Source organism: Ochlerotatus camptorhynchus, unplaced genomic scaffold (assembly GCF_037179485.1).
Source record: "Ochlerotatus camptorhynchus isolate MF236.1 unplaced genomic scaffold, CSIRO-AGI_Acam_v1.1 ptg000789l, whole genome shotgun sequence".
Classification (NCBI taxonomy): Eukaryota; Metazoa; Arthropoda; class Insecta; order Diptera; family Culicidae; genus Ochlerotatus; species Ochlerotatus camptorhynchus.
The window spans coordinates 380-27,431 of NW_027041254.1; the positions used below are offsets into that span (position 1 = coordinate 380).

Consider the following 27,052-nt stretch of genomic DNA (forward strand, 5'->3'; position numbering starts at 1 on the left):
CTATAGGCGATCTGTCGATCATAAATGTCGCCTTCCATAGCGCCCACCTTCGCAAGTGAATCCGCCTTCTCATTGCCCAAAATTGAGCAATGCGAAGGGACCCACGCGAAGGTGATGATGAAAGAGCGCACGGATAAAGTACTAAGCAGTTCTCGTATTTTCAAGAGAAAATACGAGAAGTGCCTTACCGGCCTAATGGAACGGATAGCCTCGACAGAACTGAGACTATCCGTAAAAATAAAGTAGTGGTCTGGAAGAAGTGAAGCAATAGTTTCCAAAGTGTAGTGAATTGCTGCCAGTTCAGCCACATACACAGAACAAGGAGCTTCAAGTTTTCGAGAGGCGCTATGAAATTCATTAAATACACCAAAACCAGCGGACTCCTCTATTAGAGATCCATCTGTGAAAAACGTTCTTGCAGAATCAACATGGCCAAACTTTGCAGCGTATAATGACGGAGCAATCATAGGACGATGATGCTCTGGAATTCCGCGGATTTCCTGCGTCATAGATAAATCAAAATTCACTGAATTGCCGAAATCGGAGAAGATTACACGATTGGGAATATTTCTTGAAGGGCTGACATCCTGTGTTAAATATAGGTAGTACAAAGTCATAAAACATGTTTGAGGATTTAGCTCCAGAAGCTTCTCAAAATTTTCGATCACCAGTGGGTTCATTACTTCGCAACGGGTGAGGAGCCTAAGAGATAACTCTGAAAAACGGACGGATAGTGGCAACATGCCCGCCAGCACTTCGAGACTCATAGTATGAGTCGAGTGCATGCATCCTAACGCGATACGAAGACAACGATACTGGATCCGTTCCAGCTTGATGATGTGCGTTTTAGCTGCCGACTGGAAGCAAAAACTACCGTACTCTAAAACCGATAAAATCGTTGTCCGGTACAACGTCAGAAGATCTTGTGGATGGGCTCCCCACCACGTTCCGGTAATTGATCGAAGGAAATTGATCCTTAGTTGGCATTTTCGTCTCAGATACTCAATGTGGGATCTCCAGGTGCATTTGGAATCGAACCAGACCCCGAGATATTTAAAAGACATGGAATGAGTGATCGGTTTACCCAAAAGTTGAAGCTTCGGTTGTGCATGTGGATTAAATGTTAACTACTGTCTATACTTATTAAGTAGACATGGTAAACATTCACTTCCACAAAAATTAACTAAACGCTACACAGTAGGCCTGGCCGCTTTATTGTCTGTTTCACATCCTTGATGTGCAGCAGGCATTAATAATGACAAGAAAAATGATAAATGTATTTCTATCATTTTCCAGGATTCTTTCAAGTACTGGCTGTGTATGTGTAGACTAGACTAAGGAAACCAATCCAGAGACCTTTCAATTAGAGTCGGATCCTTACGATAAATCAAAGATAACATATCAAGTAGACTGGCAACTCTTCTATTTTATCATACGTCCGGTATGGGACAGGCAAAATCACGTCATCTGTGGCTCAAAGCTAAATGCTCCGAACGAATATAGTGATGTAGTAATACGACATGCACTAAACCAACCGGTCAACACTCGTGTTTATTTCAGTAATCGGTTATATCATGCCGATATAAGCATTAACTTCTTCAGAGGATCATCACCGATCGATTCAAACATGTGCTGCACTCTCATTGGTGGAAAAATGACAGCACAGCAAACAAAAATGATCGATTAGTTGTTAATCGAGTGATTAAAAAAATGGGACATCTCTGATTTTGGTGTGATTGTTTTGATAAAAAATTGGTAGGGTTGTTTATTTGTTTATTTGTTTATTTGTTATGGTTGCATCAACAGACTAGAAATAGTCCCAATGATGTGTTGTAAAAAAAGTACAGATTGTACAGACGACATACATATACTACAGTTACTACAGTTACAAACGAAAATAACTAGGAAAGCATTGTCAAGTTACTAAAAATTTATAAGTCTTAAATTTTACACTTAGCTTTTGGGCGTCAAGCGCCTTCGGTCAGCAAAAAAGGCAGAGAATCTTCGGCGAAGCATATTCCGTGTGAAGTGGAAATCGAACATCGACGCTACTCGGTTGAACACTAGCTGCAAGCCGTAAATAGCGCTTCCTATGCTATAATTAGTTCGAAGAAGTGGAAGTCTCAGCATAAGACTGTTGCGTAGTGATCGAGGTTGAACATTAATGTTCACTTGTTGCAGAATTGCTTGCAGAGTATCGGCGACGGTTAAGGCTCTGAAAACATCTCTTCGGATACGTAAGGGCTCGATATTGATCAATTGGCAGCGATTCTCGTAGCTTGGAAGACGAAGTGGGTATCTCCAAGGCATCTTACGGAGCGCGAAGCGAAGAAAACGTCGTTGAACAGATTCAATTCGCTCGGCCCCATTATTGTAGTTCGGGCTCCAGACAGCAGAGCAGTATTCCAACGTAGATCGTACGAGAGAGCAATAGAGCGATTTCAAGCAGTAAAGTTCGTGAAGTTCTTAGTAATCTTGAAGACAAAGCCAAGCGTTCTGGACGCTTTGTCGACGACATACGATATATGGTGTGTGTGTATGTCAGCTTTGAGTCTAGAAAAACGCCTAAGTCTTTCACGCAGTGCACCCGTTCGATAGTCGTGCCTAGTAGTTTGTAGTTGAAAATAATCGGTTGTTTCTTGCGTGAGAAAGTAATAACTGTACACTTAGCTGGGTTGACCACCAGTCGGTTTAGACTACACCAGTCAGCAAAGATGTCAATCTGATTTTGGAGAGAACGGCAGTCGGCGAGTGAGCGGTGGCATCGCTAGTGATAATTTTTAATTTAAGTTTATTTACGCGCTGCAAGGTGCGTGAAAGAGCTCGGCACAATCGGTGTTGATGTTGGCTCGCTTGCAACTTTCTTTACAAAAAAAAGTGTTTCCGAAAGAAATTGATCGAAAGTGTACCAAAAGTGCTTCTGAACGTGTTTCGCAGTTGGGTGTGATGAAATTCGTGAATTCGCGGTTTATGTTCAGTGAAAATTCCGTATCACAAAAGTGCTCACCGAGTTCCTTTTTTTTTTGCTGTTCGACGACGACGGGCATGCGAGAGAAAAATAAGCACCGGGAAAGTGGTCCCGGATGTATTGATTTGGTGAGTACGTTCCAGTTGAAGATTGTTCTTATACATATCTCGATTGCATTTTCGAGGGGACGTCCGGAGAGCTTTGAGATTTAGGCGTTGTTGCTTTTGCGGGCAGACGAGTTGGTCGCCGGTAAGGCCAGTAAGTGCTGCCAGCAGATGAATCAAGAGGTATTCGAAACAAAATTGGTAAGAAATGTCCATTCAAATCGATTTAATACAGTTGAACAAATTTCAAAACTATATACGTGCCAGATTTGGAAATAATATTTTTTGAATCTGGAAGTGTGTTTATGATACCATTATCCATTTGATAAAGGTAGAGTGAACATGCGGGGCTTATTGCAAGTAAAAGTGACCTCGGAGTGGTCGTGAATTACCAGGCATTCTGAAATGGGTCACTGGAGCTGCAATAGAGCTAACACCTTCTAACTCCCGGACTAAACCTGCTTTAATTAAAGGATAATAAAAAGCAGTTTTCTTCCATAATAACACTGCCGGACAGTGGGGGTTAGATTGTACACACACACACACACACACAACGGCAGTCGGCGAGTGAGCGGATGCGCAGAAAAACTTTTAGTACTATAACTGTCCAGGAGCTGGATGGTTCCTACGTGGAAAGATGAACGCTCGTGATCAGGACAAAAGAAACCACTATGGGTTGGAGTCCATGCAATGTCCGGTAGGTTAAAATCGCCAAGAACAATAACTTCGTCGAAAGGGCCTGCTTTGTCTGAAGCGGCCAAGACGGATCGACAATGTGCGTCAATAAGCTCCAAGTCACGGGTTCGATCTGGAGGAATGTACACTGCACAGATAAGCAATTGACGATCACTAAGTTGAATAGCCACCCACATTTGTTCAACCCTGTTCCAGGAATCGTCCTCGATAACTTCTGCTTTCAGCTTGGAATTAACTGCGATAAGAACGCCTCCCCCAGTAGTTTTCCTACTATTATTCGTGTTTCGATCGCAGCGAAATAAATCCTAGCCAGCACCAAAGACATAGTTTGAAATGGTTCGATAATTGAGCCATGTTTCGGTCAAAACTAAAATGTCGTAGCAGTGATCCATGACGGCCAGATGATAATCTTCCACGAGGCCGTTCATACCGCCAACTTTCTGATAGTAAATCGTTATGTCCGACCTCCACTGTTCGGGAACAATGGAAGGTTCAGCGTGTAGTTGCATTTGGGAGCTGGTAGATGTCACTTGAAGGAGAAAGGATGTTCGAGTAGGGCCGTTGCCAATAACAGGAATGTGGAAGATCCCTTCTCCCATCTTCTCCCATCACGCAACGAATCACAGAGGTACTTTCCTATGCAAGCATGATGGAAGACCCCCTTTCCACCACCAACTACAGGGCCGAGACGACTATGTTGAACGAAGGCGGCGGTAGGCGGGACTGTGTTGGGGCGATCGGGGGATTCCATCAGACTTTCTACGGTGCGTCTCGGGGGCATTGTTGATTCGTCAGATGAGGGGATTAACTGTTATACTGGGGGGGGGGCGACCCCGGCGTAGTGGTTAACATCCATACCTCTCACGCCAAAGTCACGAGTTCAAATCTCACCCCCGGACAAGTCACGAATGACCCAAGAGTGTTAAAGTGACTATAATAATATAAAAAAAAAAAGTTATACTGGGTGTACCTAAAGGGGCTGGCATATCGAGAGGTGCTGGCGTCCCAAACGGTGTGCCCGTTGGAGAGCCACCCGGAATAGTCTCTGGAACAGCAGGGAGTGCTGGGATATCAGGAGGTAGCCACACATTGTTTTTCGCCTGAGTATCCTCGAATTCTCTGTATACAATCCCCTGTGGCCAAGTTTCAGGGTTCAAAGCGTTCTCTTTAAGTTTCATTGGAATGCCGACCTTGTAGGAGATGAAGTTCATCGATAGTGGGTCGGTGCCTTTCTTCACTAAAGAGACAACTTTAACTGGTTCAGTCGTTCGCAGTCCATCACGAACAAGTTTCTCAACCACATCTCTCTTAACACTGGGGTGAAACCGGGAAAGGTAAACCCAAAACAGGCTTGATGGAGCATTGACAGCGAGCGTATCGCTAGTTCAAATGACTCTTGTTCCAGTAGTCGGTTTAGTCGGTGTTTCCGTATCACCTCGACGGCGTTTTGAGGGGCGATCATGATTCGGTCTAGCAGATGTACCTGGGGTAGCAGCATTAACTATGTGAGTGAGTTGAGCGACCTGATTGTTGTTTTTGGCCATTTCGGTTTTCAGCTCGGATAAGCCGAACTGCCTATCACCGTCGAAATTACGTTACCGAGGGATGAAACAGTGTTTCTGAATCGGGCGTACTTCATCAACTTGCTACATTCATCACACATCCAGAACAAATTGATTTTCTAACGAAGAATCCTGACGAACGGCAAGTTCAAGTTAATGCATCTCACATGATACACTTGGTCGCAGAACCCCATACATTCGATGTGGTTTTCGTCCGGTTTCACTGATTTGGCACAGCGGTCGCACGCACTTGTACTGGTCATTTCGTTGAACGAAATTAATGCCCTATACGCGTAAAATGCCCAATAAGCAGATTACTAAATCCAGATGTAGGTGGCGCGTCGAATGTTAGACGAACGATCGAAAGGTGGTTTTTGCAACACCACTATCACAACAAACAGAAAATTCTATGGATGACTGGCAATTTCACAACACCAAATATACGGTAAAACTAAATAAAGTCAACACGAATCAACTGATTTCCACTTTCCACGTAAATTCACAAAACTAGAGTTTACAGAGGTACACGAATAACTTCAGTGAAGTGACTTTTGTCGTTTTCGTTTTTGCGGTGTAGCTACACCGGTGCTACACTGCCGTACATCGAAATATTTTAGGGTGTAGATATTGGCGTCTTGCAGTGAAACTTTTCCAAGCTTTCGCCACCTACATTTCGAAGTGAGAACTACTAGAAGGAGGATAGTTTCCAAATTTTCCAAGTAAAACAGACGCTTTTTGGGGCAAATCGGTCCATTAAGAAAAACTAATAATTTCCCGTGGAAACTTTTGCTTGAATCGTGTAAGAAAACGTGTTTGAAAACTATTTGTTATTATTTCGGTATGGATCGGAGATGTTTTCATGGCAAATTATGCATAACAAGTTTGCACCCACAGGGAGAGGTTACCTCCTGCGCAGCTGCATTTTTCAGAAAATGGTAAATATGTGAGATTTACACTAAGATGAAAGTGGAAATTAAGTTCATTTACTTATGAAAGGTTGTATCATGCTGGTGGTAATGGAGAATTGGTTGTATAGGACGCCAATATTAAATAAATGTTCATTTTGGCCTTTTCTAAGAAAACATATTGATACTCACAATTTTCGACGGAAAACGCAACGGAACTTGCTTTACTCAACACGCACCATACTATAAAATGGTGCTAGATGGTCTTCAAAGTGATAACAAGAATACAAATCATCTTTATTTTGAGTAATTGAGCAATTTACTTCTGTTTACATCATATTTACAATGCAGCATTGATGGAGCCGCGAAATGAAATGAATATATCTAATGAAAGTTCAACTGGAAAAGTCAAAGATGCATATCAGTCTGATCGTGAAAACGTTTTCTTCTTCAATTCGAATGTTATATTGGAAGGATTTTACACAGGCTTGATGAAAATTATGATTTAACGCTAATTTTCACGAATTTTATATGCAGTCTGTCAACATTATCATCATCATGCAGTGGCGACATCTGCGTTGAGATTTTACGGCAATCTTCCAATAGGATGCACCTTTGTTTACAAACAAATAATGTTGAGCTGTCAAAGACTCGCGCTTATTCCTGCTTACACTAAAGCCCTACACGGTAAGAAAAAAGTACCCAACCAAGTTCACTTGTACCTACTTTTGACTAGTTTGTCTCCTTTTCTCCTTCTAATGTTGTCAAAAACGGAGGAGCAAAACCACGCAATAGGGGTAGTAAAGTGTGGGAACCCAACGTTGAGTATAATCATATTTACCTACTGTTGGGTACAACTAACTTACTTTTGGTTAAAAAGCCAGTGGAAAATTCCATACGAACTGCACACAAGTAAATGAAAATTACTTTGACCCGCTTTAGCTACTTTTGGGTTCCTGCACTATAGTGCCGAGATGAGTGAAAATAACTTAATTTTGGGTACTTTTTTCTAACCGTGTACAGTAAAAGTATGGACGACTGTCACCACAAAACTGAAAAAAGCTGTTCCAATCGAGCAAAGCGGTGCATTTTGACGGTTCGATTGGAACAACTTTTGACAGACGTCCATACTTTTACTGTAGGGCTTTAGCTTACACTACACCAGTGCTACACCGCAAAAACGAAAACGACATTTGAATGGACTAAAACAATCAGAAACCGGCTGCGAATGAGCAGTGTTACTATCAAAACAAACTGACAACTGATTGGAAAAACAAGTGTACAAGACACGACCGCATGATTGATGTAGACTACGTTAAGCTGTGTAGTGAAATTCTCCTGCATTTTTCTAGATATTGATTTAAAATACAGTAGAAGTAACCTATGATTTCGGTCCTATGTACATATTTTGGATTTCCTAATTAGTAAAACTTGGTTAAATTCAGGACCTCATAAAAATGCGAATACATATTCTATTACATTTGGTTCCTAAATTACAATCAGATATGAGTAGGTTCTTGATGACTGTTCATAATGAAATACGACATTGCAATTGGAAGATTGCCGTAAACGCTCGACGTAGATGTCGCCACTGCATGATGATGATAATGTTGACAGACTGCATATAAAATTCGTGAAAATTAGCGTTGAATCATAATTTTCATCAAGCCTGTGTAAAATCCTTCCAATATAACATTCGAATTGAAGAAGAAAACGTTTTTACGACCAGACTGATGTGACAATTGGCGTCTTGCAGTGAAACTTTTCCAAGCTTCCGCCACCTACATTTCGAAGTGAGAACTACTAGAAGGAGGATAGATTCCAAATTTTCCAAGTAAAACAGACGCTTTTTGGGGCAAATTGGTCCATAAAGAAAAACTAATAATTTCCCGTGGAAACTTTTGCTTGAATCGTGTAAGAAAACGTGATTGAAAACTATTTGTTATTATTTCGGTATGGATCGGAGTTGTTTTCATGGCAAATTATGCATAACAAGTTTGCACCCACAGGGAGAGGTTACCTCCTGCGCAGCTGCATTTTTCAGAAAATAGTTAATATGTGCGATTTTCACTAACATGAAAGTGGAAATTAAGTGAATTTACTTAGAAAAGGTTGTATCATGCTGGTGGTAATTGAGAATTGGTTGTATGGGACGCCAAAATTCAATAAATGCTCATTTTGGCCTTTTTTAAGCAAACATATTGATACTCACAATTTTTGACGAAAAATGCACCGGAGCTTGATTTACTCAACACGCACCATACTATAAAATAGTGCTAGATGGTCTTCAAAGTGATAACAAGATGACAAATCATCTTTATTTTGAGTAATTGAGCAATTTACTTCTGTTTACATCATATTTACGATGCAGCATTGATGGAGCCGCGAAATGAAATGAATATATCTAATGAAAGTTCAACTGGAAAAGTCAAAGATGCACATCAGTCTGATCGTAAAAACGTTTTCTTCTTCAATTCGAATGTTATATTGGAAGGATTTTACACAGGCTTGATGAAAATTATGATTCCACGCTAATTTTCACGAATTTTATATGCAGTCTGTCAACATTATCATCATCATGCAGTGGCGACATCTACGTCGAGCGTTTACGGCAATCTTCCAATTATTAGTGTACACGGTAACTCACAACAACTCAAAATTGAGTCGAATATACTCATTTCAGCGGAAAGTATGGCTACTCAAAAGTGAGTAGATGCACTTTAACTCACTTTTGAGTAAACAACGTTCTCGCGCAGAGTGAGTCAAAACCACTCTGTGATATTTACAACCGGGAAGTTTCTTTTTTATTTGTTTTGATAAAAAATGGAAATTACCTGCTCCAGGTTCATTTAACTGGAGCTGAAGACGACTGAAAACCGTCTCCGCATGCAATTCCTACTTACCTTAATTAATTTCGGTCGGTGTTATAAAATAATTTCGCCGTTTCTTAGATCGTTTGCTTCGACACAGCTGGCATTTTTTCCTAAGTCCCGGATTCGGCTTACTGAGTGACTTTTACTCAGTTTGACATTTCTCGTTTACTCAGATTTTGACAACCTAATGCATCAGACGAAATTGAGTACGATCGACTCACCCAGTGAGTAAGCTGAAGTAAGCGTGTAGTCAACTTGTCACTCCCAACACAGTTTACCCATTTTTGGGTAGGTTCAGTTTTGACTGATCTGGGTGGATTCTACTCAAATTGGGTAGTTTTGAAATAGCGTGTAGAGAAATCTACACTCAAAAATATTACAAAACAAATATAGATTAAATTTTATGCATTTTATGGTTTTTCAAAATTTATACATTGGCTCGATTACAATTTTCGTCAAAATTATACTAAGTAAGTGGAATTCGATCAGTGTTTACTAAAATAATAGGAAAAAGAACATCTGGATTCTCTTCGGAGCTTTGTGCTGCTCAGGAAGATCCGAAACGTCTGTGAAAGTGGTCAATCCATGAAACTGATCCTACACGCTTACTTCACACGCTAAGATCAGTTTACCCAGACGGTACAAAGAGATTACCGAGATTGACCGTAAATTGCACAAACTCACTTATGGGTAATTTTTTTTAACCCAAATATGGGTTCTTATGATCCATAAATGATTTATTTTTATGCAAATTTGACTTAAATTTACCCATATTTGGGTTAAAAAATTTACCCATATCTGAGTTTGTGCAGTTTACGCCTGATTTGCGTAAAGTAAACCTACATTTGGGTTATCTGATCTTAGCGTGCAGCTTACTCACTGCACGGAGAAGAAATACTACCCAAAATTTGAGTTCTTTTTACTTAATATTGACTTCAGCCTCTCACTTGCACTCGTTATTGTTGTCAAAAAAGGAACGAGAGATTCGACCCAACGATATAGTTCAGCCCAATAAGTTACTTTTGAGTAAATTGCATATTCTCAAATTTACGTTAATTTAACTTAATTTTGGGTAGACTATACTTAAGAGTAGGTAATTTTTTTGCTGGTGTTAAATGGAAACTACTATATGCGATTTACTCAAATTTGGGTTATTGGGCTGAACCCCAGAATTGAGGGAAAAGTACTTAATTTTGGGTAGTTTTTCATCTCCGTGTGGGTGAGTCGATCGTACTCAATTTTGTCTGATGCATTAGGTTGTCAAAATCTGAGTAAACGAGAAATGTCAAACCGAGTAAAAGTCACTCAGTAAGCCGAATCCGGGACTTAGGAAAAAACGCCAGCTGTGTCGAAGCAAACGATCTAAGAAACGGCGAAATTATTTTATAACACCGACCGAAATTAATTAAGGTAAGTAGGAATTGCATGCGGAGACGGTTTTCAGTCGTCTTCAGCTCCAGTTAAATGAACCTGGAGCAGGTAATTTCCATTTTTTATCAAAACAAATAAAAAAGAAACTTCCCGGTTGAAAATATCACAGAGTGGTTTTGACTCACTCTGCGCGAGAACGTTGTTTACTCAAAAGTGAGTAAAAGTGCAGCTGAAATGAGCATATTCGACTCAATTTTGAGTTGTTGTGAGTTACCGTGTAGAGCTCCGTGGTTTTTTCGAAAACACTTGGAACTGTGATATAAGAAATAATTTGGGGTCATGGCATAAACATGGTCCCAGATGGCTATAAGGCCGTCCTCCGGAAAATCCAAAACATCCGTAAAAGTAGTCCATTCATGAAACTGATCCTAGAGCTCCGCGATTTTTTTCAAAAACATGAGGACATAAAAATGGACCCGGATGGCCATGGGATCGTCCTCCGAAAGATCCGGAACATCCGTAAAATCATGAAACTGATTCTAGAGCTCCGAAGTTTTTTTTTCGAAAACACTTGGAACTATGATATAAGAAATAATTTAGGTTCGTGAAAGAAACATGGTCCCAGATGGCCATGAGACCGTCCTCCGGAAGATCTGAAAGATCCTTAAAAGTGAAAAATTCATGAAACTGATCCTAGAGCTTCGCAGTTTTTTCGAAAACACGTGGAACTGTAATCTAAGAAAGAATTTGGGGTCGTGACATAAACATGGACCCAGATGGCTATGAAACCGTCCTTCGGAAGATTCGGAGCATCAGTAAAATTGGTTCATCCATGAAATTGATTCTAGAACTCAGCAGTTTTTTTTTTAATCTCTTGGAACTGTAATATAAAAAAAAAACTGAAGTCGTGACGTAAACATGGACCTGGATGGGCATGAGACTGTCCTCTGGAAGATCTGGAACATCCTTAAAAGTGGTAAATCCATGAAACTGATCGTAGAACGCAGTTTATTTCAAAAAATATTTGGAACTGTGTTATAAGAATGAATTTGAGGTCGTGACATAAACATGAACCTGAATGGCCATTGAACCGTCATTTGGAAGAGCCGAAACATCCATAAAAGTGTTTCATACATGAAACTGTGAAAAAACCGTCATTTTTTTTTTGAAAACTTCACAGTTCGAAGTGTTTTCGAGAAAACCGCGGAGTTCTAGGATCAGTTTCATGGATTGATCATTTTTAAGGATGTTCCAGATCTTCCGGAGTACGGTCTCATGGCCTTCTAGGTACATGTTTATGTCATGACCCCTAATTAATTTATATATGATAGTTCCAAGTGTTTTCGAAAAACCGTGGAGCTCTAGGATCAGTTTCATAGATTGAACACTTTTTCGGATGTTCTGGAGGACGGTCCTGTGACCATCCGGTCCATGTTTATATCATGAACCCCAATTCTTTCTTATATCACAGTTCCTAATGTTTTTGAAAAAAAAAAACCGCGGAGTTCTAGGATCAGGTTTATGGATAGACCACTTTTACGGTTGTTCCGGATCTTTCGAGAACCGTTCCGTTATCTCCAGGTTCCATATATAGGAACCATGACTGTATTCTGGCTAATTATGATCATTTGTGCCCATTAACCTTAATTATGGATCTTAAACCACTTGCAAAACCCATAAACACACCTTAAAAAAGTGTAGCGACTCTTTTCGCTTTTGAAAAAAGTAGACGACCCTATTTCAAGCTGTCGCGTACCCCAAGCAAACAACGTCGAAGCGTCAGTCACCTTCGGATTGCAGCACCAACCGGGAACAACCCAAGACACCCTGCTGGTCATGCGGGGGCATGCACTACAATAAGGATTGCCGGTTCCTAGATCACAGGTGCAACGAATGTGGAAAGTACGGGCACCGTGAGGGCTATTGTCGGTTATTATTTGTTATTATTCTCGTCGAAATCATCGAACAACGCTGTCAATCGCTCGGATAACAAGAAGAAAAAGGCGACAGCCGTTGTCGAAGATAGTAACCGTCCGAAGCATCGGTCAGCGGCGGAAATTCGTCGAATTCCAACTCAACAACTTTCCGCTTCGTCTTCAGTTGGACACAGGTTCCGACATCTCAATAATTTCGCACCGATCGTGGACCAGAATCGGTCGACCAAAAGTAAAACCAGCAATTTGCAGCGCTAAAACAGCATCAGGGGAACCGCTTGAACTCGTTGCGGAATTGGAGTGCAATATAACCCTCAACGGCATCATACGGGAGGGTAAGTGTTTCGTTGCTTCTCCTAACGTTCATCTCGACATTCTAGGCATAGACTGGATGGACTTGTTCGGATTGTGGGACCACCCGATAGCATCGTACTGCAATCAAGTGACTACACAAGCAAATCAACGTGCGCAGTTTCCTGAGGTGTTCTCCGGTGAGATAGGTCTGTGCAACAAGACTCCCAAACTGGTCCTAAAAGGTAACCCCAAGCCGGTGTTCAGACCAAAACGACCGGTGGCTTACTCCATGGAGCATATTGTGGAGGAGGAGATTCTTCGCCTGTAAAATCTTGGCATCCTGGATCCTGGAAAGTGGATTTCAGCGACTGGGCGGCACCGATTGTCGCGGTACGGAAGGCAAATGGAACCGTCCGTATCTGCGCCGACTTTTCGACTGGTCTAAATAGCGTTCTGGAACCAAACCAGTATCCATTGCCTTTTCCCGAGGATATTTTTGCGAAGATGGCAAACTGTCGGATTTTCAGTCACATTGACTTGTCCGACGCGTACCTGCAGGTAGAGGTGGATCAAGCCAGCCAACCGCTACTAACCATAAACACCCACAAAGGCCTCTTTCAATTTACGCGCTTGTCACCCGGTATCAAGTCAGCTCCGGGTGCCTTTCAACAGCTGATGGACACAATGCTAGCTAGTCTCAACTGTACTGTTGGTTACCTCGATGACATATTGGTCGGGGGCCGTAATGAAGAAGAGCATCAGCACAATCTGCAGCTAACTCTCGCGCGGCTCAAGGAGTATGGGTTCACCGTACGCATCGAAAAGTGTAGCTTCGGCATGCAGCAGGTCAAGTATCTGGGACAAATCCTGGATGGCAACGGAATCAGGCCGGATCCCGAGAAAATTTCATGACTCTACCACACGATGTTTCGACGCTTCGCACCTATTTGGGTGCCGTAAACAATTACGGCAAATACGTCAAAGAGATGCGCACTCTACGACATCCAATGGATCAGCTGCTGAAGGCTGGAGTAAAATTCGAATGGTCACCGGCGTGTCAAGCATCGTTCGATCGTTTTCGAGAGATTCTTCAGTCACCGTTACTGCTGACCCACTACAATCCCATGTTGGGCATCATTGTTTCGGCGGACGCATCTGCATTTGGACTGGGAGCACGAATCGCTCACCAGCTTCCCGACGGGACTATTAAAGCCATTTGTCACGTGTCCCGTAGTCTAACGACAGCCGAAACCAACTACAGTCAGATCGAGAAGGAAGGATTGGCTATCGTATTCGCTGTAACCCGTTTTCATCGAATGTTATTCGGTCGAAAAGTCATCCTCGAGACAGACCATAAACCGCTACTCGCTATTTTTGGGTCAAAAAAGGGTATTCCTACGTATACAGCCAATCGACTACAAAGATGGGCATTGACGTTGCTCCTCTACGATTTCGACATTCGCTACATTTCAACGAAAAGCCTCGGGCATGTGGATGTTTTGCCCCGTTTGATCAACCGACACATTCGCCCGGACGAAGAGATCGTTATCGCCAATCTCGAAATGGAGAACTCGATCAGAAGCATTATCAACGAGTCCCTAGAGGTATTTCCGCTATCGTTCAAGATGATTCAAGCGGAAACCAGATCCGATGACACACTACAACAAGTTATTCGGTTCGTCAATAGTAATTGGCCGCCTAAAAAGAAAGATCTCTCCGACCCTCAAGTCGAACAGTTCTATTTACGACGCGACTCGCTCAAAATCGTAGCCGATTGCGTGATGTATGGAGAACGTTTGGTTATTCCACCAAAGTTTCGGAAACGGGTGCTCCAACAACTACATAAAGGTCACCCAGGTGTGGAACGAATGCGATCGATCGCCCGACAGTACGTATATAGGCCTCATGTCGACGAAAACATCGCCAAGCTCGTCCAAACCTGCAATGAATGTTCCAGTGAAACAAAAACTGACCGGAAGACGAATCTCGAATCATGGCCAGCCGCAGAAAAACCGTGGCAGCGTATACATCTGGACTATGCCGGTCCTATGAATGGATGGTACTACTTCATTTTGGTGGATTCCTCCAGCAAATGGCCTGAAGTAGTGCGAACCAAGGAGATCACCACCTCAGCAACCGTGCGAATCCTTCGTGGAATCTTCGCTAGGTTTGGAGCTCCGGAAACGCTGGTAACTGATAATGGGCCACAATTTACCAGTGACGCTTTTGAATCCTATTGCGACAAAAATGCTATTCTCCACCTGAAAACTGCACCTTCCCACCCGCAGTCAAACGGCCTCGCGGAAAGGTTTGTAGACACGTTTAAAAGGTCGCTCAATAAAATCACCGCAGGGGGGGGGGGGAACGTTGCACGAAGCCATCGACACTTTTCTCCAATGCTATCGATCTACACCATGTCGCACCGCACCTGATGGAAAATCTCCTGCTGAACTCTTGGTTGGTAGAACAGTTCGAACATCACTGGACCTGCTACGTCCACCAACACAGTTCCACAAGATCAAGAATTCGAAGCAAGAAGCACAATTCAACCGAAAGCATGGCACGAAAGCGAGAATCTACATTCCTCAGGATCTCGTCTGGACCAAGGTGTTCTGGAATAACAAGTGGAGCTGGGATGCAGGAACAGTTGTGGAACGCCTTGGGAAAGTAATGTACAACATTTGGCTACCGATGAAGCAAATTCTCATATGATCACATTGCAACCAGATGAGAACTCGCTATCAATCCGATGAGCAACAACTAAAAACACAAACACCAGCGGAATCCCAACTTCGTCTGAGCGTCCTGTTGGACAGTTGCGGTCTATCTACGACATCGTCTTCGAAAGCAGAAAACCTTCCGGATTCGTCAGAACAACATCAGTGGCCAACTCAACGTAGCAACCAACGCCGTCCCAGCAACATCCGATTCCTACACGCCAGTCTACGAGGCTTCGTAGGCCGCCCGTGAGGTATGAACCTTACCAACTCTTCTGAAAGGGGGGAGGTGTTGAGAGGCATTCTAGTACTACGCAATGTTTGTTTTGATTCGCTATGAAAGTTTGACAAATAAAATGAGGGGTTATTGGTTTTTCTTATGTTTCGAGTGGTGAATGATTAGCTTGGGACCGAAGAGAGTACCAGAGCTGAGTCAAAAAGTTGAGCACGTTATTTCGGGACCTTCTAGTCTTAGAGTTACCTCTATGGTTGAATCGTACGTTACAGTAACTGAGATACAGAGAATTTTATTATTTGAAATTGTTGATATATTGAAACAAAACAAAATAATCTCTTTATAGTAGGTCAGTTGTGGAAGATAGGAGATTATGATCATCATTTTATAGCATACGAAATAATTGATAAAACAAACAACTATAACATTTTCAATATCCTGTTTCGTAATAAAAGGGATTTTCTTTCAATAAATCTGTAGGTTCTAGGTTATCTTTATTAGCGAGACTTTCAGCCAGCGGCTGGTTCATCTCTTCAATGAATCTGTAATTATAGATAATTGACTATTATGTGACTAGAGCATGACCAGACACTCTCGGGTAACTAACTCAGTAGCATGAGACCCCTGAATTGTGTCGCAGGGCCGGCATGTTACTGGGTATTCGGAGGGGCTACGCGCACAAAGTATGAAACACACAGGAATATTCACATTTTCTAACAAATTTATTTGCCCTTTTCTGTGGCGTGTGGGTGTGGGTTTTCACATATATGTGGCGTGTATGCGAGGGTTTAAAATTTAGTACTCACTGCTGCAGCGGGATCTCCAACGGCGTCGCGACGCTGGCGTTGGCCCACACGGCTGCTCCTGCACTACCGTGTGGCCGGAAACTAACGGCGTGGGCAACAGTGCAACAGTGTTGTTGCAGCTTTGGGAGAATGGCGGATCTGGTGGCGTTTATCAGCCACATACGGCTCAGCAGGCGTTGCTGGCTCGTTTGGCTGGCAGGCGTCTTCCTTCGTTGACGGCATCGGCTGACCGTGGCATGGCCACCTTGGTCGAGCCGAGACGGGACCCTTCTTGGTAATTAAGGCCACCGGCCTGAGAGAATCGTCCCTGACGGACGATCAAGGATCATTTACTATTAGGCTCGGAAGCCATCTTGACTTGCGAGCCGAGCCGTGTAAAACCGTTTTATTTACGGTACGAGGTGTACAAAATGTACAAAAGCACAAGAACGCCTGTTTGTTTGTGGTGAATCTTCCACTGAAAGATGGCCTCTCCAATATCTCCAATCATTATCATTCTCCCTCTTTTCGCACAACTATTTTTGTGCGAGATGTTGTATAATAGTTTTTTTTTTCCCTTCAGTAACGTTTTTGTTCTTTGCAGCGGCACAAACCCTCTCGCTCTTGTGTGTGTCTACTGTTTTAGGTTTAACAAAACGTGAATTTTCCAAACAACAACAGCTCATACAAACGAAAATCCACGGATTGTAACCAACTGGTTACAATTATTTGATGTAATAAATTGTTATAATGAATAGTTGGAGGCGAACCAGCCTAAGGCTGAAAGCCTCCTAAATAAAGCTAAATAATAATAATAATATAATGAATGAACAATTAGATTAAATTTATGCTATAATTAATCTCATATGTACAGTTGTGTTCAATATAATAGAAGCGCATGCCGATTTCCATACAAAATGGTCAACTTTGACATGATGTAACTTTGTTAACTTATGATCAATTGAGCTGAAACGTTCGCCACAGAACTACAAATATGTTCAATTTTACGATTACAAAATACCAAATTTTTGGAAGCACCTGTTGGAAAGTGAGACACTAGGTAATATTGTTCAAAATTAAGTTTAAGGGGCTTAGAAGCAAAGGGATGAAAGTCAATTCTCTTCATCGATTTCCTCTTCTGGTGACCATGGCTTCACTAACCCATTTCGCACTATTTCTGCTATGCTCTTCTATCATCCAGAACAACAAATGCATCAATGATTGTGTTTGCCGTCGAGTTATTAACGTCGCTAAAGAGCATCGATCAAAATCACTTAAACCCCCTGCTTCCTAGTTTGGTTACAAGATTACAACTCTGGAGAGCATTTCGTGTGCTCGTGTGGTTCTGAATATGGCGATGAGTATGCAAAATGTTACGCAATTGCAGGCTCCCTATTCGCACACGCCCGAAGATCGGAGGCGAATGCCACTTCGACTTGTTTCGTCTACTAACGACTCTCTGATGACAGTATTGGGGAAGCAGCAATGCTACATCGACATGTTTCGTTTAGAAACAATTCTCTGATGACTGTGTTGGGGAAGCAGCATATGCATGTATGTAATTGGAGGGTTTGTTAGTTATTTCGACGCTTTTGGACGATGCTTGACATTGACCATTTTTTCAATAGTTTATTGTTGAAAATTAACAGTCAAAGAATTTTGTTACATACAAAAAAAAGAATTATCGGCTCCGTAAAGCTAACGCGATTGAGCCTTGCAAATAAACGAACTAGATAGAAAAAATCAATACCTCAATTGTCTCCCCTTAGATGGAGAACAGTCATGTTCGAAGACAAAATGTAATGAAAAACTGATAGATTGACAAATTATTATTTTATTACGCAATTAACGTCATAGCAATTCTTATATGATATTATTTTCTTATATCTATGATTTTAAACTATGCTTCTTAAATGCGTAGCACTACTGTCATACAATTAACACAATATTGTTAAAAATAAGTAAGAACACAATTTACAAACCATGATTAATTCATTGGATATAATAAACGGTATGAGGATCATAAAATATAATTTCACTTATACAGTCAGTACAATATGGAGAAAAAAGTCCATAGCAACTTACTTTATTTAACAGATTTCTAATATGTATTATTATTTAATTTATATTAATAAAATACTTTACCATTACTAAGGATGCATCGAACAAAATAAGAACTTAAAAGTCTATGCTACAGAATATATAATAGGTAGGTATACATATAATTTTGAATTTTGTCTTTAGAGTTAAATCTATACTCAAAAACTTTCTCTCGTTTACTGTAAAAATATAAAATACGGGTAAATTGTACTTATTTCCCTATTCAATTCTTCTGCCTATTCGGAAAGAAAAAAGTTGTCAGTCGCGGATGCAAAATAAAAGATCAACGCATAATGCGAATACATATAGAAGTCTCTGAATGCCCATTGGTGCAAACACAACATGAGCCGATCTAAGTATAGGTGCAAGAAACTTGCGCACACTTGCACTTGTACTAAGGACCGATTTCGTCACCTGCGCTTATCTCTTAAATCAGGTTCACCCATATGGATAAGGTTCAAGCGGAGGTGAAGAAATTGGCCCATAGAGTTATTAATTGTTTACAAACATTTGGGTATTCAGAGACTTCTATTGTATTCTCTGAATCGGCAAAATTTTTAGTTTTTTTTTACAATTACAATTGAATTACCGTGCATGTTTTGAACAGTGTCAAATGATGGAAATTTGTATGTTTATTCAAATGTTACCAGTAACAAACATCTAAGTGTACATAATGAGACACTGTTCAATACATTGTGCTTGTACGGTTTATTACTTAAAAGCTTATACTGCGTACAGAACGGAATCGTTTTAATGGTTTTAATGGTAGAGCATTATTGTATTTTGAAAAAGTAGGTTTGGTGTGAGTGTGTGGGTGAGAAAGTTAATAAAAAATCGCTTTAGCACTAAGGGTAAGTAATTCATTTACTTATTCTTGGACGATCCCGATCCCTGGGACTTTGACTGCTGATAGTTTCCATAGTTGCGTTGTTGTGTGTATTGGGACCAGTACTGTTCCATGTTTGCTTGCTGTGAATTGTTGTTGCCTCCACTAACGCCACCTTGCTGCTGCAATAAGTTTTTGAGATTTGACTACAAAGACATTTTAAGTGGAAATTTTGAAAAATAGTTTTTTTTTTTAATTCAGTAGAATTAATATTAAATGTCAACTACGTTATTGAAGTTAATAAGTTATCTTAAGAGACCAAATGTATAACCTTTACAGTAAATAAATAACAATTATTTATGCTAAATTAGAACGAAAGCATAATTATGTGAATACCGTGCAAGCACCATATTCTGAACGGTTGAGAAGATCTCAACGTAATCGGATCTGAATGAAAACAATGTTGCAATCTAGGTTGCAATTTAAAAAACTACTTCTTCTCAAAGTCGTGTAGACAGAACATCTAAGGGATCGTCCATTAATTATGTCACACTATTAGGGGGGAGGGGGGTTTTGGAAACTGTGACGAGCCATACAAAAAAAATTTCATAAAATGTAACAAAGGGGGAGGGGGGGGGGTTTGAAAATGAGCCAAATTTGCGTGACATAATTAATGGACCTTCCCTAAGTATGTACTCGTTGAAAATAAATCTGGGTGCATAATTCTATTAAGTGAGCACATTAAAGAAAGTGACCATGTAACTTGAAACGCTCGAGGTTTAATCCCGCTCGGGAAAGCCTTTTGAGAGATTTGTATGAAATACTTCACGGCAGCCCTCAAATGATATATTTAGGGGAAGACGGGGTAAGAACGTTTAGCGGGTTAATATGGACCACAGCCAGCTCTCTACACTGGAAATATATTAAACGTTATCGGTATTAGATTATGCACATAAGACGACGGTAAACATCACTGCATCACGCAGATAAAAAAAAAATCCTTTATTTACAAGGCTTTCAGTCATTGGTTGGTTCGCCTTGGGGGTGCAGATAAAATTGACCTTATTGAACAAACAAAAAATATTATTGAAATATTTTGCAATGTCAAATATAACTTTTCTTTTTATTCTATATTTATATTTTGTAGCTTCAAATTTTTGCAAATTCTGAAAACAATATATTGTAGATTCAATAAAATATATTTTTACTTCAAATATTATTTTAGCTACTTAAATTTAAAAACAACACTTTTCCAAAACATACACAGCTCATTTTGCCAGTGTAAGTGTGTGTTTTCCATGCTTGCGCATGCTCAGTTTCCCAGTCGCCATTTCTAGGCTTTATTTAAAACGCAAAATGGACTCGTCGGAAGAAGTTCTTTTTGAGGAAGTGGAAGAAGTAAATGACGCGCTAGTTGATTTATTGCTGAGTTTTGAACTCTCGGAACAAGCTGTCAATTGCTTTTTTGGTAAGGAATACAGTTTTTGCATTTTAATACGTGTTTTAACGATTTTTCCCAATTCCAGCAAATCAATACACCGTGGAAACGTTGAAAATTGTCAAACGAAATCGAAGAATTAATACCACCGCCATTTCTTGCTGAACGGACGAAGTACATATATGGATTAAACGCTTGGAGAAAGGGACCGGTACGATTGTACGGAAAAATATGTTTCATGACAACAATTCAGACTTTCAATTATTACCAAAGGAATTACCGTCGCTATCGTTTTTACAGCAGAAAATCTTACTCGAGAACGTTGCAACGCAAATTACTTGCTTAACGCGTCATCAAAAGGTCGAGCCATCCTTCAAAAATGCCAAACACAGACATTTTTATCAAGAGCTGATAAGAGGACCATCACTCACATCGTTGTTGATGAATTAGGTTCTTTAATTTTGAAAAATGTATTGCGCATTTTGCACCTTCTTATACAACTGTGCAGAAAATTTCTGCACAGTGAATATTTTCGCACACCCAGCGTACACCTATCTCTTACTCACACAAACGTAGCCTAGCTATGTCAAAGAGAAAGATCGGGCAATGCTAATTTTATAGTCTCTTTCATTCCCCTACTGTTACCATTTAACAACAAGTGTGACGTCAAACTCACTGTTCCATTCGAATGCGAGCGAAGGAAAAAACAACAAGCTGCACATTGCCAGACCTCCTCTCCTTGTCTTGGATAGCCTAGTTGGCTTGTGATTTGACAGATCGTGAGAAATTTTATTTTGTTTTGTTTTGGTTTTGATGGTTTGCTGCTGCACTGTCTGACATAAGGATTAAGTAGTATTAGTGAGTGCGCAAGCATAACTGTTACTGAAATCTTCTCGCAGAAGTCTAAAAATTCGTGCAATCAACAATATCGTTTTTTATAGATCAGCTGAAAGAGCTTCGTTTTCGGAGTACAGCGATATTTTTTTTCGAACCCACACACTTTCATCTCGATTTTTAAATCAAGATTTAAAGCAAAATAATAACTTCACTGTTTGACACTAAACTAACAAACTGACAGCTCGCTTCCATACAAAGTGACACCGAGGGGCGCTAATTAGGTGATTTTTGCAAACCTAATCGTACTTATTTAAAATAGTTCCAGTGTACCAAAATTGATGAAATTTTGGGTTTGGGTTCCATTTTTAATGCAGATTACGAATATGCATTTACCTCAATACCCATAAATAACCCAATTGGGTTCTTTAGAGGTAATGGGGTTATTGCATTTTCGTAATCTGTATTACAAATGGAAACGAAATCCAAAATTTCATCACTTTTGGAGCACTGGAACTATTTTAAATAAGTGTGATTACATTAGGAAAAATCACCACCTTAGCGCCCCTTGAAAGTACTTTGTGTGGGAGCGAGCTGTCATTTTGTTAGGCTTGTGTCAAACAGTGAAATGATTATTTTGCTTTAAATCTTGATTTAAAAATCAGCATGGATGTAAATGGGATCGTTGCGCTCAGAAAACGAAGCTTTTTCAGATCATCTATAAATACCGATATTTTTTTCTAAATTAAAGAACCCAATTCAAGGATCGATTTGGTTACGGGACAGAGCATCCGAGCTAGGAAAACTATTTCCAGGAGAGCCAGAGTTCTTTTCTTCGATGATTGTAAAGCTTCAAAACGGACATAAATCGATTTTTAAAATACCCCCCGAAATAAGTGTCAACTATAGTTGGAAAGACTAATCAAATGAAGACTAAATTAATATTCTTAACTAGGACGGATGGTACCAGCCTACGTTCATCAAAAACGGTGCGGGTCGAACGACGAACATTTGCAATCTTTTGAGGTTTATAGCTGTTATAGGGTTTATAGATTTATAAATCACATGATCCTACATTGGTTTCAAACAGTGCCCGTTTCAAAACGCAAACTATTAATTTACATACTGCTAATGAAAGGTCATACTTCCGGTTTTGTAATTTTTGTATAATGGATAAACCTATTGAATCACTATTTGTACACTCGTTCGTTAATAAATAAAAAATGAAACCAAAAACAATTTTTGAATTTATTTAAAATTATTTCTTGAATAGAAAAACTGCAAAAAATAAAAATTAAAATATTTAAACCAAACCAAATTTTTTTTTAAATTATAACAACAAATTGTTATTTGCAGCAATTTTTTTTTAATCAAAGGTAGGGGAATTTACGTATTCTCGTCAATCTAAGCAGCGTCCGCACTTCTATTTGCATTTTCACAGCGTCACGCACATATATGACGTGTCTGTTTGTTTCAATTCATCTGCTGCTTGCAGTGGTGGCACGAGTCCTGGAGTTTAACATTTTTTCCTTAACATTTGATACTTTTTGCGATAACCATTTTGACGACACACAAAAACAAACTGGCAAGCGGCAAAAATGTCATGACATTTCTAAACTGTTTTCTGCCAGCGACAGAACATTTTCGCACAAAGAAGCAGACAAGACCGGCGGCTCGCGCGACATAAATTTATGTCGTGTAGAATTTGGCTGATTTCTGGCTAATTACTGCATTTATTTGATGTTTATTGCATGGAATTAAAAGATAAGAATGAACACTGACCACTCATAAGCATTAATGTTAAAATTATGCGTAAATAAGGGAGTTGGTAATTTACTGTCACACGCAAGCCTGCAGCTAAAATTTCATTACAATAAACTGTTTGGAAAAATCAGGCTGCGAGATTTTATTTATTCTCTATCTCCGCTGTTCGCTTGGAATGTAGTTTTAAACGGCCGCCCGTGTGCTGGCTGTTTTGTTTCGCTCTGGACGATGGTTTTTCAAAAAATGTACTGTTGCCACCTCTGGCTGCTTGCTTCTCTATCCATTCCAATCGACAGAATTCTTCAAAACTGTTTGAAAGCGTTTTTACAACGCTCTAAACTTCTCAGGTGAGTGTGACTATTGTCGGCAGCCTCTTTTTCTTCGGCAACCTTCCCATTAGAACATCGTGTTAACCAGCTGTTCTATTATCGGCAACTCGAAATCAGCCCCATTTTGTAGTACGTATGCTTAATTTGAAGAAAAATCTGGCATAACAGGATTGCTCGGTCCTACAAATATAATCAGATTGAAGCTGAAAGACTAAAGAATCATTTGGATATATTCAGGGAAGTGTGTTGATGGTAAAACATAGTGAAATTAACGTTTAAATTTTGGTTGCCGAAAACAGTCAATAGGTGCCGAAGCCGACATTTACCCTAGTTATTGTTGGTAGGAATTTAATTTTTTTTTGATCAAAAAAAGATTTTGTCTGTTTGAAAATAAATATTGTAAATTCAACAAAATATATTTTTAATTGCGTTTTCGACAGATTTTGAAAACAACAATATTTTATGTCCGAACAATAAAGGCTTATTGTTGAATACAATAAAAAAAAAGTTATTAGCCGGGGAATGATAATTTTTGTATCATTGAAATAAAAAAAATTCTGCGGGATTTAGTTCATTTGGCCACTATTTAAGATTATTATTCGAATATAGTGCCCATTAGTCTCACACAAGCCCAATGTGCGCAGGTTATTAAGTCAATCATGCGTCTTTTATTTTGCAATGGGATATCGAATGACGTTTATTCGTCAAAAGCATGTTGCAATTAATAATGTTTTGTTGTTTTTGACATCATCCACATCCATAGGGCCAGTCATTTTCGAATGTATGTGAATGGTAGGAAACCATTTGGAAATGCATGAACATGTTCAGTTTTTATTCATTATCGTCTTTATGAGCAGTTTTAGATGCACAAAATATTGCACTAGTACATTACTATGCTGCCGGTGGAAGCATAACTGTCCCATGTTACAAAACACAAAAATGAGAAAACTGCAGTTAAAGTTTGAGCAGACGTTTTGCTGCTATCGTAAAATTTCACGGAAAAATTTGGTTCTACTTCGAAAAACTGACGTAATATAACTATTCCAAAGAAAGTTTGTCAAAATTTTGCCAAAAAATAATTTGTTCCATTAAAAAAATCTTCTGTGACACTTATGCCGCGAATTTCTCTGACGAGTTGAAAAATGTACGCATATCTGTCCCACTGTGAACAACTTCTCAGTTGCTGCTGTTATTATGTTTGACAACACTTCGTGGGTGACGGTTGGAGTTTTTTCTTTAAATTGTTGATTTCAGTGCCAACATTTCAAAGGGGCGTAATTGCGTTTGTATACAATGGATTTAGCCGTCGATTTCTCGCGGAAACAAGCTCACTCATTAAAATTAATGACTTCACAGAGACACAGGCTAAGGAATGTTTCATCTACCAGCTAGCATTTATTTGTGAGATATCGACGGCTAAAGCAATTTTTTTACAAAAGCAATTACGCCCCTTTGAAATGTTGATACTGATTTAAATATGGGCCGGAAACGTCTGCCATAGAATATTTAAAGCAGTACGGTGGTTCCAGTGATAGTGATAGCTATTAGTCTTTAACGAGACATTTACTCCTGTTGGCGCATACGCACGATCATTTCCAGTGTCTGCATGTATTAGGCCCGAGTCGATCAGTGGTCGCACTGCCTAATACCAGAAATGACATTCTTAGGGGCAAAAAATGCGGCTCGAACGTGTCGTCCCAAGCCAAGTTTAATGAGAAATGAGAAAATTGGTTTTTCAAAAAGGAAGTTATGAGCTAGGATACACAAGCAACATCAACAGTGAGGACCTTAAATACTACAAACTGATCGAAAAGGATACGTTCTCTACTGAAGCTAACGTACTCTGGAAAAGGTCTCCTTATGGAATTGAAGTAGATAGGAAAGCCTCTCTGTTGGCAGTTGTCGTACCTGTTTTTGGAGAAGACAAAACATCATTTTTAGTTGGTCTTCCGACGAAAATAAAAGAAATGTATACAACGGTTAACCTTAAACAACAATCATTCCGATGCAAAACCATTCTCCAGAATGCACCATTCCTCAGAAAAGCATTCCCCAGAATGTACCATTCCCCAGAAAAGCATTCCCCAGAATGTACCATTCCTCAGAATGTACCATTCCTCAGAATGTACCATTCCTCAGAATGTACCATTCCCCAGAAAAGGTGATGAAATTAGTAATTTATCACTTTTTTTTGTCATTTGATATTATATTTCAGTTTTATATTACAGAATAGGCGTCCATAAATAAACAGGTCCGCAAGTATCTTGCACACTGAATAATACATCTTCTGATTACCAATTATCTCGATAAATTTTACCCATTTGATTTAATATATTTTTCATGATAAAACTCTCTGATTAGTTTCACTTTACTATTGATGATATACTACGTTTACTTTTATGGAACACGCAGAAAAAAATATTTTAAACGTAATAATATTTGACGTAAAATTAATAAGAATTTCATTTTGTTTTGGCGGCAAAAAGAAATCATTATTATTTTAACAATCCAGTATCTTTGTTTCTAAAAACCCATGGATTGTTAAATCAAAAAGAAAATCTTTTCGAATTTACAAGAGCTTTCATGGTTTTGACGTAAGCTGTCAAATTTTGCAGCTGGGTCAACAAAAAAATATGTTTGTTTTTAAAAGAGATTTCTTGTTGATTCAATCATATTTATTTTATTAAGCCTGAAAATATACGCGTAGAAATAAAAATATATTTATTGATTCAATAATAATTTGCGTTTATTTTAATGTTTTGTTTTCTTTTTGTAACAAACAGAATTACAATTGAATTAAAAAAAAAAACCTTTCTGAGGCATAAAATCAAAATCTCTCCGGTTCATGAGTTGATGGGTCGATAGGTAGGGTCCAGTATAGTCGCTATATTCATAGTCTGGCGGATAGAATCTCGGGAACCAATTGAGCTTATAGTCCCTATATTCATAGTCTGGCGGATAGAATTTCGATCTATCAAAAAGTGGAACCAATTCAATATATTTTAGACCAACAAATGAAAAGGTACTATCATATCATTCATAAACAAACGTTGTTTATTCTTTCCACGCCAATCAAACGCAAATTACCCGCATCATCAGATAGGACAAACTTTCCACAACCCGAAGATGGTATTAGTTTGCGTAGGCGAGCCTTGAGTCGCGAGGCGAGAAAATGGTTTCCGACGTTTTGTACGCAATAGCTGATGTGCTCTTTTCTGTTGTTAGTCGTGATTTGCTCGATTGGTTCCGCTATTTGACAGCTCAATTATAGTCGGAGGCTGCGGATTGGCTACTTCTGAACGGAAGCCATGGAGTGT

At 39.7% G+C, this 27,052-nt stretch overlaps 1 protein-coding gene and 1 pseudogene across 3 annotated transcripts in view; one reads left to right on the top strand and one right to left on the bottom strand.

Annotated features, from left to right (window-relative positions):
- The first annotated feature begins 4,414 nt into the window (after positions 1-4,414).
- Positions 4,415-16,249, top strand: LOC135715051 (uncharacterized protein K02A2.6-like; annotated as a pseudogene).
- Positions 16,250-18,343: 2,094 nt separating this feature from the next.
- The window catches only part of LOC135715052 (heterogeneous nuclear ribonucleoprotein U-like protein 2), a 116,140-nt gene continuing 107,431 nt past the window's right edge, over positions 18,344-27,052 (bottom strand). Inside the window, exon 12 of one of the 3 annotated variants that reach the window (XM_065238464.1) lies at positions 18,344-19,549. In XM_065238464.1, coding sequence (XP_065094536.1) covers positions 19,409-19,549 — 141 coding nt within the window. In that variant the 3' untranslated portion in view covers positions 18,344-19,408. Of the gene's footprint in view, positions 19,577-27,052 lie in introns of all 3 variants that reach the window. The other 2 variants (XM_065238462.1, XM_065238461.1) reach the window with 2 other exon arrangements.